Source organism: Nelumbo lutea, chromosome 1, assembly GCF_056320005.1.
Source record: "Nelumbo lutea isolate HS-2025 chromosome 1, American lotus-T2T, whole genome shotgun sequence".
NCBI classification, from domain to species: domain Eukaryota; kingdom Viridiplantae; phylum Streptophyta; class Magnoliopsida; order Proteales; family Nelumbonaceae; genus Nelumbo; species Nelumbo lutea.
The window spans coordinates 77,064,384-77,077,944 of record NC_142684.1 but is presented as its reverse complement, the minus strand read 5'-3'; the positions used below and the strand labels follow the sequence as shown (position 1 = coordinate 77,077,944).

General features: G+C 39.7%; 2 protein-coding genes and 2 non-coding genes across 4 annotated transcripts; all 4 read right to left on the bottom strand.

The window, feature by feature from the left end:
- Positions 1-286: 286 nt before the first annotated feature.
- LOC148875501 (small nucleolar RNA snoR80) lies at positions 287-412 on the bottom strand. The gene has a single exon (XR_016106425.1). It is a non-coding gene; the product is annotated as a small nucleolar RNA snoR80 (small nucleolar RNA).
- A 196-nt stretch (positions 413-608) lies between these two features.
- Positions 609-703, bottom strand: LOC148875500 (small nucleolar RNA Z157/R69/R10). Its single transcript, XR_016106434.1, has one exon. It is a non-coding gene; the product is annotated as a small nucleolar RNA Z157/R69/R10 (small nucleolar RNA).
- A 4,251-nt stretch (positions 704-4,954) lies between these two features.
- On the bottom strand, positions 4,955-6,112 carry LOC148875499 (protein NDR1-like). Its single transcript, XM_088965493.1, has one exon. The coding sequence runs from the start codon at positions 5,785-5,787 to the stop codon at positions 5,161-5,163; it is 627 nt and encodes a 208-aa protein (XP_088821619.1). The 5' UTR covers positions 5,788-6,112; the 3' UTR covers positions 4,955-5,160.
- A 6,009-nt stretch (positions 6,113-12,121) lies between these two features.
- On the bottom strand, positions 12,122-13,084 carry LOC148875498 (protein NDR1-like). The gene has a single exon (XM_088966689.1). The coding sequence runs from the start codon at positions 12,909-12,911 to the stop codon at positions 12,333-12,335; it is 579 nt and encodes a 192-aa protein (XP_088822815.1). The 5' UTR covers positions 12,912-13,084; the 3' UTR covers positions 12,122-12,332.
- Between the last annotated feature and the right edge of the window lie 477 nt (positions 13,085-13,561).

Genomic DNA, 13,561 nt, shown 5'->3' with positions numbered 1-13,561 from the left:
TTCCATATTATTAATTGAAATGCCACTTTTTAACTTTTTACTAATCAATAATAGATTGCAATTTGCATTGCATAATTTTTGTTTTGAAAACGCCCCAAGGCAAAAGAGGAATTCTGCAAATGACAAATGATAAGTAAAGAATCACCAAATGACAAATGATAAGTAAAGAATCACCAAAAGCATCCCTGACGCTCCCTTGGCTACTAATTATTATTATTATTATTATTATTATTGGTTAACACCAAAGAAAAGGGTCAAGGGTAAAATAATTATGGTAAACATGAATTTATGTATGTGGGGTTTCCAGGATCAAATGGCACGGGAAGAGGCCATTGATCAGGATGCCCACATTTCCTTGTTGCGTCCAAGCCATTATACCAGGAGGAACCTTTTACCCCCTCCCAGAATTGGTAATGGACGCGTTTCCCTTTCTCACACATCTTCTATAAAAAGTTTGGAAGAAGTCGACTATGAAACCCAGAAAATAGTTGAAATGTAACAAGGAATGATTGTTCGCTCCTGCAAAATCATCTAAACATTGTGATTGCTTTCGATTAAGATTTTTTTCTTTTTTTCAAGAATAAGAAAGAAAGAGAGAGAACACGAGAAAAGGTGCTCAGACAGCCAAGGGTTTGTCTTCAACTTCTGAGTTGAACCCCAGATCAGAAACTCTAGTCCACAATAGCTTCATCACAGCACATAATTTCATCAAGAAAGAACAGAATAAAACGATACGGTCGTGAAAAGAAAAGATTGCATCAAAAACAAATACCAATTGATAAAACAAAGACAATTGAGAATACAAGAGAAGAATAAAAACGAGGGAAATAGAAAATTGACATAATCAGATGAAGAGACGCAGTGAAGCACATAAGCCGTGTATTTATAGAATTCTCCGCTAAAAATTGAAAGTAGGGTTAGGGTTTTGCGACAATCTCTATTCTCTACGAGAAGCCAATCTATGGCAGAGACGTGTGACACGTAATTCTATCTGATACCATGAGGAGTAATGTTAGCATCACGGGTTGTGTGATTCACGGAGCCTGTAGATAACAAGATAACGGTTGTCGTTGATTTTGTGCATGTAAAAAGGGGTCACGTGAATTATGAGTTGCATTGCATTCTAAGGCAATATTAGGGTTGGACCGTCGGATAATGGGCTAGGGCCTCTGAGGTCAACCTCGGTCTAGTCTAAGGCCCAAACCCAAACTTCAGAATCAGATTGGGGGCCTCACCTCACACCATAACCAAATTCAGTTGGAGTCACCCCAGCCTGGGCCGAGGATGAGCTGATCCGAACCTAGTTGACTTCCGGCCAACCTCGGCTCATATCCGATCGTAGTTCTCCGGGTAGGTGGGATGTTAATGAACAGGTTTTGGATTTGATCCTGTTCAGTCAAAAATCAATTTGAATGGATTGGACGGATCAACAATACTAATTCGGTCCAAAATATTTATTAGATTGGATTGAATCTAGTTTGTCGTTACAAATTTATATTGGATTGGGTTGGATTAAGCCAATATCCAATCCATTGATTTAAAATAAGAATATACGTGTCAATGGACCAGATTTAGATTGAAGCCAATCTAAATTAAAATGAATTTGAACAGATTGGATGGTCCAAACATTAAATTGGACCAACCCAAATTAGTCCAAAACATTCATTGGATTGAATTGGACCTGGTCCATTTATAATGGACTCACATTGGATTGGATCGGATTGGACCAAATCCAGTCCAATTGACACCCCTAGGTGGGATGGGCAAGCCCGACCCAATACTCAAACCTAGGCAATATTGTTAGTTTGTTACTTCTGTTGAACCCAAACAATTGGACCAGGCATTCACGATATAAATACAAATTATGAAAATTAATAAAATTCTTTTGTAATAATAATAATAACTAGCGGAGGGCCCCTGTAGGGGCTGGAATGGAATTGCAACATTGTTATTGCTATATTAAAAAAAAAGCAATGGTTCCTTAATAAGAAACTTGCAATTATAAGTACTAAGTCTTGAAACCCATATAAAAACTTAAAAGAGATCATCATGTACTTGTTTTTTAAATATTTTTTCAATAAAGCATCTCATATAAAAGAATACGATTATACAGTGATAGTTTTGAGTTTTACTTCATAATTGTCCTTTGTTTCACATTGAGAACTCCCACTTGACCCGGGAAGTAGGACTGTATGGCCTAAGAACCATCTAGGCAACCGGTTCCGTTTTACCCCAAACCTGGTCCCTGGCAAAAAATCGTTGAAACAGTCAACGACCCGTTGACCCGTTCAACAGTTTTTGGCCATTTTTTGTTTTTAATTATTTTTTAATTTTTGTTGTCAGAATGGGCCATCTGTTCGAATTGGACAGTTGAATTGTCAACCTGGAAACCGATGGCCAGAACAGTTCCGTTTCGGGATCATTTTTTCTAGATGTCATTAATTAGACGAAATAACTTTGTAGTCATAATCATGGGAAGGGTGGACATTGCAAAGGATTCAAAAACCTTGAACGATAAATCCAAATGACCTTAAACACAAAAAATAATGGCGGTAAATCCACCAAATTGAAAAAAAAATCAAGGAAAAAAATAGAAAATCGAGTCAAAAGTTCCGCTTTGAGGCCGAGCTAAACACACATGCAATCAAAGAAAGAGACAAAGTAGATCGTCTTGTAAGAAAAAAAAAACACTGTACAAGGAAACCCAAAGAAAAAACAAAAGGGAAGAAATAAAATGGTGGTAAACCTCCATTTTGGAGGATTTTAAAGAAGATCAAATACAAAAAAAAAAAAAAACAAAAATAGAAAAAAAAATACCACACATGCTTGAATAAAGCCAATAGTAAAAAAAACCTTTGAATAGTGAAAATCTAAAAGCATAAAGAACCATGTTTCTTCGAACTGCTGTTGACTCGGATGGACGAACATTTCGGCTTGGGAACCGTCTAGGCAATCAGTTTTGTTTTACCCCAAACCCGGCCCCCAGACAAAAATGTTGAATCGATCAACGATCCATTGACCCGGGTGGTCAAACTATCGACCTGTTGACTCGTTCAATGGTTTTGACCATTTTTTTATTTTTTAATTGGAAACCGTCCAGGCAACCGATTCTGTTTTATCCCAATCCCAGTCCTTGGCCAAAAACCATTGAATCGGTCAACGACCCATTGACCCGGGCAGTTGAACCGTTAACCTGTTGACTCATTAATTGGACCATCTGTTTGAACTGGATGGTTAAACTGTCGACCCAAAAATCAGTGGCTAGAACAATTCCATTTTCGGGTCGCATACGCCACACGCTCGAGTGAAATAACATGTATGATACTACTTAATGGATCTCACACACTCAATTTTTTGCTTGTAATTTTTGTTGTCACAATAGGTCATCCGTTCAAATCACCGTATTTTTATTTTTTTAATTGGAAATCGTCCAGGCAACCGATTCCATTTTATCCCAATCTTGGTCCCTCGCCAAAAACCGTTGAGTCGGTCAACGACCCATTGGACCAAGCAATCGAATCGTCGACCTATTTGAATCGGATGGTCGAATTGTCGACCCTGTCGACCCTAAAAACCAATGGCTAGAACGGTTTCATTTTTGGGTTGTATGAGTCACGTACTCGAATGATATAACATATATGATATTGCTTAATGGACCTCACACATTCAATTTTTACCATGTAATCTTTGTTGTCAGAACGGGCTGTCCGTTCAAACTGGTCGAACCATTGACCCAAAAACCACTGGCCATAACGATAGCGTAATTTTTGCTCAGAACGGGCCATTCGTTCAAACCGGACAATCGGACCGTCAACCCAAAACCAATGGCATATATATATGTTAGATTCTTATTATAAGGGTTGCCATTTGGTGAAAGGGGAGACCACCCCTATCCCTTTAATAGATAACTAGCAGGGGCCCTGCTTCGTAGGGTTGGACATTTCGACTTGGGAACCGTCTAGGCAATCAGTTCCGTTTTATCCCAATCCGGGTTTCTGGCTAAAAACTGTTGAATCGGTCAATGACTCATTGATCCAAGTGGTCGAATCATCAACCCATTGACCCGTTCAATGGTTTTTGGCCGTTTTTTATTTTTTAATTAGAACCATCCAAGCAATCGGTTCTGTTTTATCCCAATCTTCGGTCCTTGGCCAAAAAACTATTGAATCGATCAATGACCCATTGACTCGGGCGGTCAAATCATCAACCTGTTGACCCTTTCAATGGTTTTGGCCATTTTTTTTAATATATATATATTTTTAATTTTTGTTGTCAGAATAGGCCATAAACCGATGGCTAGAACAATTATGTTTTTAGGTCGTATAAGTCACATGCTCGAATGACATAACACATGATAGTGCTTAATGAACCTTATACACTAAATTTTTTGTTGGTAATTTTGTTGTCAGAACGGGTCATCCATTCGAACTGGATGGTTGAACCGTTATTTTTTCATTTTTTTAATTGGGAACCGTCTAGGCAACCGGTTCCATTTTACCCCAACCTTGGTCCCTGGCCAAAAACTGTTGAATCAGTCAACGATCCATTTACCCTCCCAGTCGAACCATTGACTCGTTTAAGGGTTTTTGGCCGTTTTTTTTTTAACCTTTGTTGTTAGAACGGGCCATCCATTTAAACTGGACCTCAAACTATCCATTCAAACCGGACGGTTGTATAATTTACACGTTCAAACGACATGACACGTATGGTATTACTTAATGGACACACTCAATTTGTGTTGTCAAAACGAGCAATCCGTTCAAACCGGAGGGTCATTGTCAAAATGGGCCATCCCTTCAAATCAGAGGGTCAAACTGTCGACCTAAAAAACACTAGCCAAAACGGTTCAATAATTTTTTGATAATTAATCATAATTATTATATTTAAGACTGATTTTAATAATCATTTTTTGATCAATTTATTGATTTCTTAAAAATTGGGCGATTAAACACCAAAACACTAAAATAATCAACTATACACACAAAGTAACACGTGGCTAAAGGGGGGGAGAACACCCCTTTCGTATTAATATATATATATATATATATATATATATATATATATATGTTATAATTTTTATTTTTTATATGTGACAACAACGGAAACGAAAAAGGAAACAAGAAATTGAAGAAAAAAAAAAAAAAGAACAAATAAATGCTACTAACACAGAATGAGAAGCAAAACGACGAGAGCCAACATTGCAGCGGGCGTATGATAGCAACCGAATTCTGCCCTGCTGGATTTGAGCTCCATGTCTTTGCTGTCTGCTGTCATCCCTTCCCGGTTGACATGGACATCCCCGCCGACACTCATCCGGTGCCGCTTGGTCTTCCACCAAATGGTCTTAAACCTCACCGCCGTCGCCAAATCCACCCGGAAAACCACCGTCCTGTTGTTGGAGACCTCTTTCAGAGCGGTTTGCAAGGGAAATCTACGGGCCTCCACGGTTTGCGCCTTTATAGCCCTCTTCTTATGCCCTTGATAGAAGGGAGGTATGGAAGTGTTTCCAAGAGCAATGGTTCGATTTATCCCGCCGTAGTAAAGAGCGATGTTGACCTCGTCGTAGTAGATCCCCTTGTCCTTATTGCCGTTGGCGAGCTTGAGGTTGAAGGCTATGGTGGCGTTTCTGGTGTCATGAGCAGTTAGATTGAGGGCCGGGACCTGAAAGTTTTGGATGAAGTAGTTGGGATGGTCGATGTGTAAGTTGAGCCACAGGAAGACAGTGGTGAGGCCGGCGGAGAAAATGAAGCTAATGCAACACCGACAACATCGAGGGGATTCCGACATGTCTCCTGCGAAATTTCTACTGGCTTGTTGCAGACGGGATGATGAACTGATCAGGCTAGAAAGTAGAAACAGCAAATGATTGATCGTATTCTCCAGTTATTCTTAACTTGCAATTTTAATAAAAAAAAGTTGGGACTTGACCATTTGGGAGCGAATATTTGAGGACGTCTTCACTTGCATTTGTCAGCTTTTCTTTTCTTTTATTTTTTATTTTTGGCTTGGGAATGACGAATTTGTCCTCTATAATGTAATAATTTTTTGTGTTCTTTATTCTAAACTCATGAATATTCATTCCAGTGGTCACAGGAGTAATAACAAGATCAATGCTTATAAAATTATTAGAATTGAATGGCACTTGGCCTTACAATCACCAACAAGAAACGGGTAAGAAATTCAAATATTCCATGCCGATATTTGATGATAAATTCCCAGTTTCTTCTCACCACGACATTTTTTGTGAAACGTGTTGGATATAAGTATAAGAACATGTGTCATGACAAGGGTCCTCTGCAAGCGTCATTTTTTAGGTTGACGGTGGTCCGTGTACCGGCTTAGTATCATGGTTTTGAAAATCAGATCGGACCGGATGGTTGTGGTTGACTTAGGAATCGTTTAGTAATTGGTTCTATTTCATTCCAAAACTATTATTGGGCCAAAAATAAATCATTGATTTGGTCAACGATCTGTTGACCCAATTGTTGATTTATCAATTTGAAAAATGGTTTTTGATCATTTTTTATTTTAATTATTTATTTTCAAATTAGAACGGGTTATTCATTTGAACTGAACGGTCAGACCATTACCATTTGACCTAGGAATTGGTGGCCAAAATGGTTCAGTTTTTATACATTGTTTAGCATTATTCATAAATTTACATTTTATAACTTTTTTTTTTCTTTTTACTTGTAAATTTATACCGTTTAATGAACCCTTTTGGTTTTTGAGGTGGTAATCCTTTATCTATGAAACATACAAGAGAAGGTGTATAAGCAAGGTTTCAAATTTTGACATAATATGCCTAATATTGTGTGTATCTGTTCGGGTGATGGTTGGGTTGGTCAAGGGTGTCACGTGGCTATCTATGTAGTCACCCCCTTCTCAAGCCACGTTGGCGCCGCACGTAAAAGAAGAGTGCAACTAAGGAGAAGTATTCTACACGGACAAGGTAGCGAACTCCGCTAGGGAAGAGGAAATCTCCTAAAGACCTCAATGGATGCCTTCATCTCGACAACCCCGAGAGCCTTACCCATTTAGGACACGTACACGTACACGTACACCCAACTATAAATAGGTATTCCCTACTTGAGGTAAGGGACCCTTTTTCGGAATTGCACTCTCTAAACACCTCTTTGCACTCTCTTCGGCCTGAACCAACACTATTTCAACATGCTCGGCTTGGCTACATCCTTCTTGATCCTATTGAATTGAGCGTTGGAGTATCTACCCGGGGAACAACTCCTCAGGACTTTGACCTTTCTCTTGGTTGCAGGTCTCGGTGCACGACTTCGTCCATCCACCTCAACCTCGTCTAGTTGGTAGGACTATTTGATTGTTTCCTCTGTTAAAAACACCTCGGACCGGACAAGATCAGATTGACATCGTATGTGGAAAACATACAAAAAGTCATTTCCCAAACCCTTTCTGTGCACTAAAAGAAACCATGCCTAAGAACAGATCCAACTGCTTCGGAACTCATTCCCCATCTCAGGGATCCCACTCACTTCATAGCTCCCCGTCTCGGGAGCCCCAACATCAGGCAGCAATTGACTACGCATAGTTCCTAGCCATGCAACAGAAGATCGACCATATCCTAGCCATGATGGAAACATTGAGGCAACTGACCCATGCCCCCCTAAGTTACTCGCCCTACTACTCAAGTGCCTACTATAATAGTCAGTCCTTGCACCGATGACCCCAAAAGGTGCCATGCAAAAAAGCATAAGGCCCAATATGACCACGAGCGACTACATTCATCCAAAAGATCTAACTCCCCAGCCTGCCCTTGTGAATGATGCTTGGAGTAGATCCCATCATTCCACTCGAATGCCAGCGAAAGAACGACTCAACCAATGTCTACAACAACCACCGATCTTGATAGCAGAATCCAGCTCGATCAGAGACTAACTTCCGATCTCGAAAGGGAAAGAGTCCGTAATGTGGTCCCAACAAATAGAGATGTCGAGATTAGAGAACTAAGAGAGTGGTTTCCTGATAAATGCATTTTCCCAAATAAATCATTTACCAAAATGAGAACGAACCCAGATTTCCTACTCACATTCTCTAACCACAGCCTACCGCCTTGAATTGTAGCCACACATCGCCATCTTGTATTTTGATATGTGCGGCTATTGTGTAATGTGCATAGAGGAAAGTGGGCAGGAAATCCATTTTTGAGTTTGGATTTTAAATGGTGATTAGAAATAGTAAACACCACACCAATCTTTTTAAACAAACATTGCCAATGTTATTTAATTCTAGTATAACGATGTGAAGCTGACCAACAATAATTTAATGGATTTCAGGCTTCCAATTCAATTTGTTCCATCTTTGATGAAATTTTTGAATCCATAGAGCATAAATAGATGAAGAACAAGGATGATGAGCATAGATGATATAGCTGAATTTTACATTGATTTTGTGAAAATATACTTGTTCAATTCCCAAATGCATTCACTGAAACAAAAAGGTATATAGTATATACAGAGTTGAGCAAAAGAAAAGCCTATATTATTTATTTACTTTATTTAGGCCTAATCTCTTTACCTTGGATAATAAGACCAGACATCCAGTGACCACCCTTCACCTCCATGATAGTCATATCCACTTCCCCATCTTCTCCTATGTCGTTAAGTAACTCATCTATCTCTATTTCCACCCATCCATCTTCTCCTCCTAGGGTAATGTGTCTCTTGTTGATCCAGTAACATGGATGACAACAATATGGGTGGTTGCAAGGTGAACCTACGGCTATGTACATGGTTGAAAATCACTCCAGTATACAGCTGGTGAGGAAATTAGGGATCCAGATACAAACTTTGGATATCTCCACCTTTAGTTTTGGAAAACCTTACAGGCACTTTGTTTGGAGAAAGTTGAGGCCTTTTCTGCTCTTCGCCAATTTGAATATAAGATGTGCTTCGTAAACTGTTCTTGGGGACAACAATCTTGTCTTGCCAATTGCCATGGATTTCGAGCTAGCAACCGTCTAAGGGATCAGCCACATCTGAGAACCTGAAAATTTGAAATTCAGAGAGAGAGAGAAAGAAAGAGAGTTGAGTTGTTGAACATGATCTCCAACAGTTGGTAGCAACAGTCTCTGGCGGTCAGTGGCATTGGTGGAACCAGATGTGAGAGAGGAGGAAGAAAAAGAAGAGGGAGAAAGACAAGTTCAAGATAGAGGAAGTCAGGAAGGAATGAAAGACGAGTTTCATCACTTTTTGGAGTCTAGACTGCTGTTAATTTTCCGTTTGGTTTGTGGGATGAGGATGAGAAAAAAGGGAATATTTTAAAAATATTCCTTTTTCTCTCATTTGTTTTGAGGGAAATGGAGGGATGGGATGTGGGATCCCAAAATCGTAGAATCAGGATCACACCAAAACAGTGCGACTCTGGTGAAAAAATTCGAGAAACTCAAGAGTGGCAATGAATCAGCGGTGACAACGGGAATGAACCAGTGGCGACAACAACAACAAACCAACGATGGTCCCTTCCCCTTGTCTCTCCTCTATCTCTCTCTCTCTCTCTCTCTCTCTCTCTTCCCCTCTTTCTCTCTTCTTCTCCTTCATTTTCGTTTTTGGGCTCCCTTGTTACCATCGAACCAAACAGTTCATTGCATGGGGTAGAGGAATGACAAAAATCCGTAAAACAAATCTCCCTTTCTTCAAACAGGGGTGGTAGAGGAACGACGATCTCCTCTCCCGATCTATTCTCCATCTCTCTCTCTCTCTCTCTCCCTCCATCTTCCTCTTCTCTCTTTTCCCACACCTTTTTCTTCTTCCTATTCTTCTCATCTTCCTCCCTATTTCATTTCTTTCTTTCTTTGATCGCCATTGCAACTCTTGGTTGTGGTGATGCACTCCTATCCTGATATGCTCTCCCGATCTCCTTTCTCCTCTCCCGTTCTGCTTTCTCACTAGTGGCGATCTGATGAATAACCAGGTTGTGGTGGTAGCTTTCCTACTATTTTCCCATATGTAAAACTAAACAATGCAAAGTTCAATTTTTACAGCTTCCCATCCCATCCCACCCAAATCTTCCCACAAACCAAATGGAGCCTAAATGTTTGGACTTTGGTAATTTCAAATGTAGAAAGATCTATGACATGTTCAAAATGTATTGGATGGGGCAAAAAATTTTCTATCCCTAGGGGACAAACGATCCGAACACGTCTGATGCAAGTACTAAAGAAATTATCTCATGGAAAAAATACTAAAGTAATTAGAGAGAAAAAAGCAAAAAACTAAGTCATTTGAGCTGAACCAAGCTTAAGCTCAAGCCTCGTACTTCCTAGGCGAGCCGAGATCGTAAAGACTGAGTAAGATTATACATGCCCGGGAAAAACAGAATAAAAGATGACACGCATAGCATATTAGTATCGTTAGCTCTTATGTGGCGTTGAAGTTCGTCTGAATATGAGGTGAGGGATCAAACCCATGCCACTGCAGGCTTTCCGTGATAGGGTCAATAGATCTCACATGCACCCTGCTTTATCCCCACCATTCAGTCCCTTGTGCACACAAAAAATAGTAGGTATTTTCTAAAACGATTGATTTTGTTTTGGGCTAAAGAATTTAAACCTCCCTTGAGGTTTCGGATAAATACTTATACCTCCCCTCTATTTTCTCATACGACTTAAACCTCCCTTGTAATAAAATGCCGTTAAATTTGATGAAATAGATGAAAAGGGTTTTTCACCCATTGTCATTTTTCAAAATTTCAAAGGGAACCAATTAAAAGCTGTATTCTTTCTGAGGCCACGGTAAGGCTTGTTCAAATTAACCACGGAATGAAAAAAAAGGCCATATTGTTTTGAACAGTGTAGTGACAGAGTCAGTTTAGAGAGAGAAAGAGACAAACAGGGAGGAAGAGAACCTCCTATCGTGCTGCCTAAAGAAAAAAAAGGCTAAGGCAAATGAAGAAGCATAAACATCCATCTATTTTTATGGACAAATATAATCAGAGAACTTCCCCTGTTGGTTTCATCGATCTCAAAATGATAAACTTGTGGGATTCAAAATATCCTCCAGAAGATGATGCGTCTGAGTTGAAACGCGCTATCATAATTTGCCTGTATATCTAAATACTTGTTTTCTTTACCCTTGCCTATAGTAGTATTTCCCTGGAATTACGAATTTGTCTAGTATAAGCTCGCGTAGTTATGGATGGCAGAAAGTCTTTTTCTGCTTAGAGAAGAAAAAACCACCACAGAAAATAAGTGTTGACTATTTTAAGGAGTTAATTACCATAGATGTGTCGCTTTAACGAAACAACTACTGATGATCTACATTGTTAGACATGATACGAAATGCAACAAAAGGATCTCGAGGGATTTGTGAGGGAAACCTCGAGAAATTCAAGAGAGAGATGATAGAATTAATATCGGCAAAGTTGGGTTTTTAGAAAAATTTCACCCACACCCATATGCTATTTTCAAATGGATTTTGAGAGATTGCTAACGGAGAGGAGATTTTTGTCCTATAATATCACAAAATAAGGGAGGTCTCAGTCCATTTTAAAATAAAAAGGGAGGTTTCAGAAACTTCAAGGAATGTTTAAGTCTTTTAACAAAAAAACAAAAGTAACTGTTGCATCAGCAAAAACAAACCAATTACATTATCAAATTAACAACCCCTAATGGCTATGTTTGATTTGAAGGAAAAGGTCAAAAAACCTATACAGGTTTGTAAAGGTTTCTTACCTTTCCCTTCCTTTCCCTAATTTTCCCTCAAATCAAACACAGCTTAAGTGATTACCAATAGGCTCAATTCCAACTCATATGGCTAAATGAAACCTGAGTCTCTCTCTCTCTTCTCCCATTGAGTGTTCAATTTTAAATTAGTGGTAGAGCCTAAGAATCCTCAATTTTAGATATTGGGAACATTGGGAATGCTAACTACACGGGATTTGATCAATCCGTATTCATACTATTATTAGTTGAATTGGGTTTCATTGAGTCTGAGAGTTTGGGTGCCCTAAAGGCTTCTGAGCGGCTTATTTTAATGAAGCATCAAATATGACCATTTCCCGCATAAAGTTTATTTGTGCATGATTTCAGGAATATATATTAACATAATAGCTCCTACGAAGTGTGGAACATTTGTAATTGTGAAGTGTGTAACAAAAAGGTTTCTAACTTTCTACTTCTTCCAACCCAAGTAACGAATTTACAGATAAATTGGCGCTCCAACCAGCTGCCAGGAAGAGGGAAAAAAAACAAATCAACAGAAACAATTCTGCTAGTATAGTGCTTATTTGGTAGCTGGGATGATCAAAACTTACATCATATTCAAAGGGAAGAAGAAGAAGAACCAATTAAATAGTAATATCTAAGATTGATATTGATGTAAGCTGTAGCTCGCTCTTAGTTTCCATTTCCTAGACACATGTTGTAGCTTTATTTTCTTCTTCCCCGCAATCTTTCCGTCCGAACCGACTGGAATACGCTCTTGCAACTGCATCCCATGCGGCTTAGTCTTCCCAGTCCATGACTTAAACCTAATTCGAGTCGCCAACCCCAGCCTCGTCTCTGCTGTTGCATTCGATATCGCCGTGAAAATCTTTTTCAGAAACCGACCATCGGCGTTAATACTTTGGCTGATTTTCTTGGTCTTACCCTTGCCTTGATAGAAATCAGGGAGGAACGTTTCTCCGAGGATATCGTCGTTGTAGTACAATGTCATGTTGATGCCGTAGCCGTTGTTAGGGTTCTCAATTTCCAGGTCGAAGGAGATGGCTGAATTCTGAGCATCACCTGGGTCGACTGGAGACGTGGCCGGGAGGCTGAAACTGATGACGGTGTAGGTGGGGTTCTTGGGACGTAAGGCTAGCCACAGGACAAGGGCGAGGAGGCCCGACAGGACCACGACTTGGATAAGCCAGAGACCAAAACTGTTGGTCTCACACATTGTGTGGAAGATGGAAGGTGTAGCAGTGAGTCAATCTATGGAGAATATTTAACTGAATTAGTATGTATGATAATATGGGTTGGGTTGGGTTGGGTTGGAAGTTGGAAGTTGGAGCTCTCAGCTCTGCATTATTAATGAGAAAGAAATGAGTAAAGGTAAATAGTTTGGGTTGAGGGAGGGCAGTTGGTTGCTAGAAAAAGACGAAGGGATTCTTTTTAGTGGAAGAGGGAAACAGGATTCTATTCCTCTTTGGTTGAGAAGTGTTGTTAAAAGATGCTTTTCTTCTTGGGCTTTATTCTTGTTGCTTCTTACTAGGGGAATGCATGGGATTTTGGTCGTGATTATGAAGCCTGGAGTGGAGATTGCAAATTTGCAATTAGACAGAACAGCTAGCGCTTGATTAGTATATCTGATTCGTTCCAGACTCCTTTCCTGCCCAGCTAGCAGTTTTTAATTTGGATCACGTATGGAATAGCTTCCGTTAACAGAGAACACACTTCACGGGGGGGGGGGGGGGGTTGTAAAGGGGTGCTGGTGTGGGCTGTGAGGACAGAGCAGTGTGAAGTGAACTGTGAGGTCCATTGACCTTACCACGGAAAGCTTGCCTCAACTATATATGGACATCTCAATATTTGCAAGACACTGAACGA

Excerpts from the sequence above, each read along its gene's own strand:
- LOC148875499 (XM_088965493.1), bottom strand. The coding sequence starts at position 5,787 with ATGTCGGAATCCCCTCGATGTTGTCGGTGTTGCATTAGCTTCATTTTC.
- LOC148875498 (XM_088966689.1), bottom strand. The coding sequence starts at position 12,911 with ATGTGTGAGACCAACAGTTTTGGTCTCTGGCTTATCCAAGTCGTGGTC.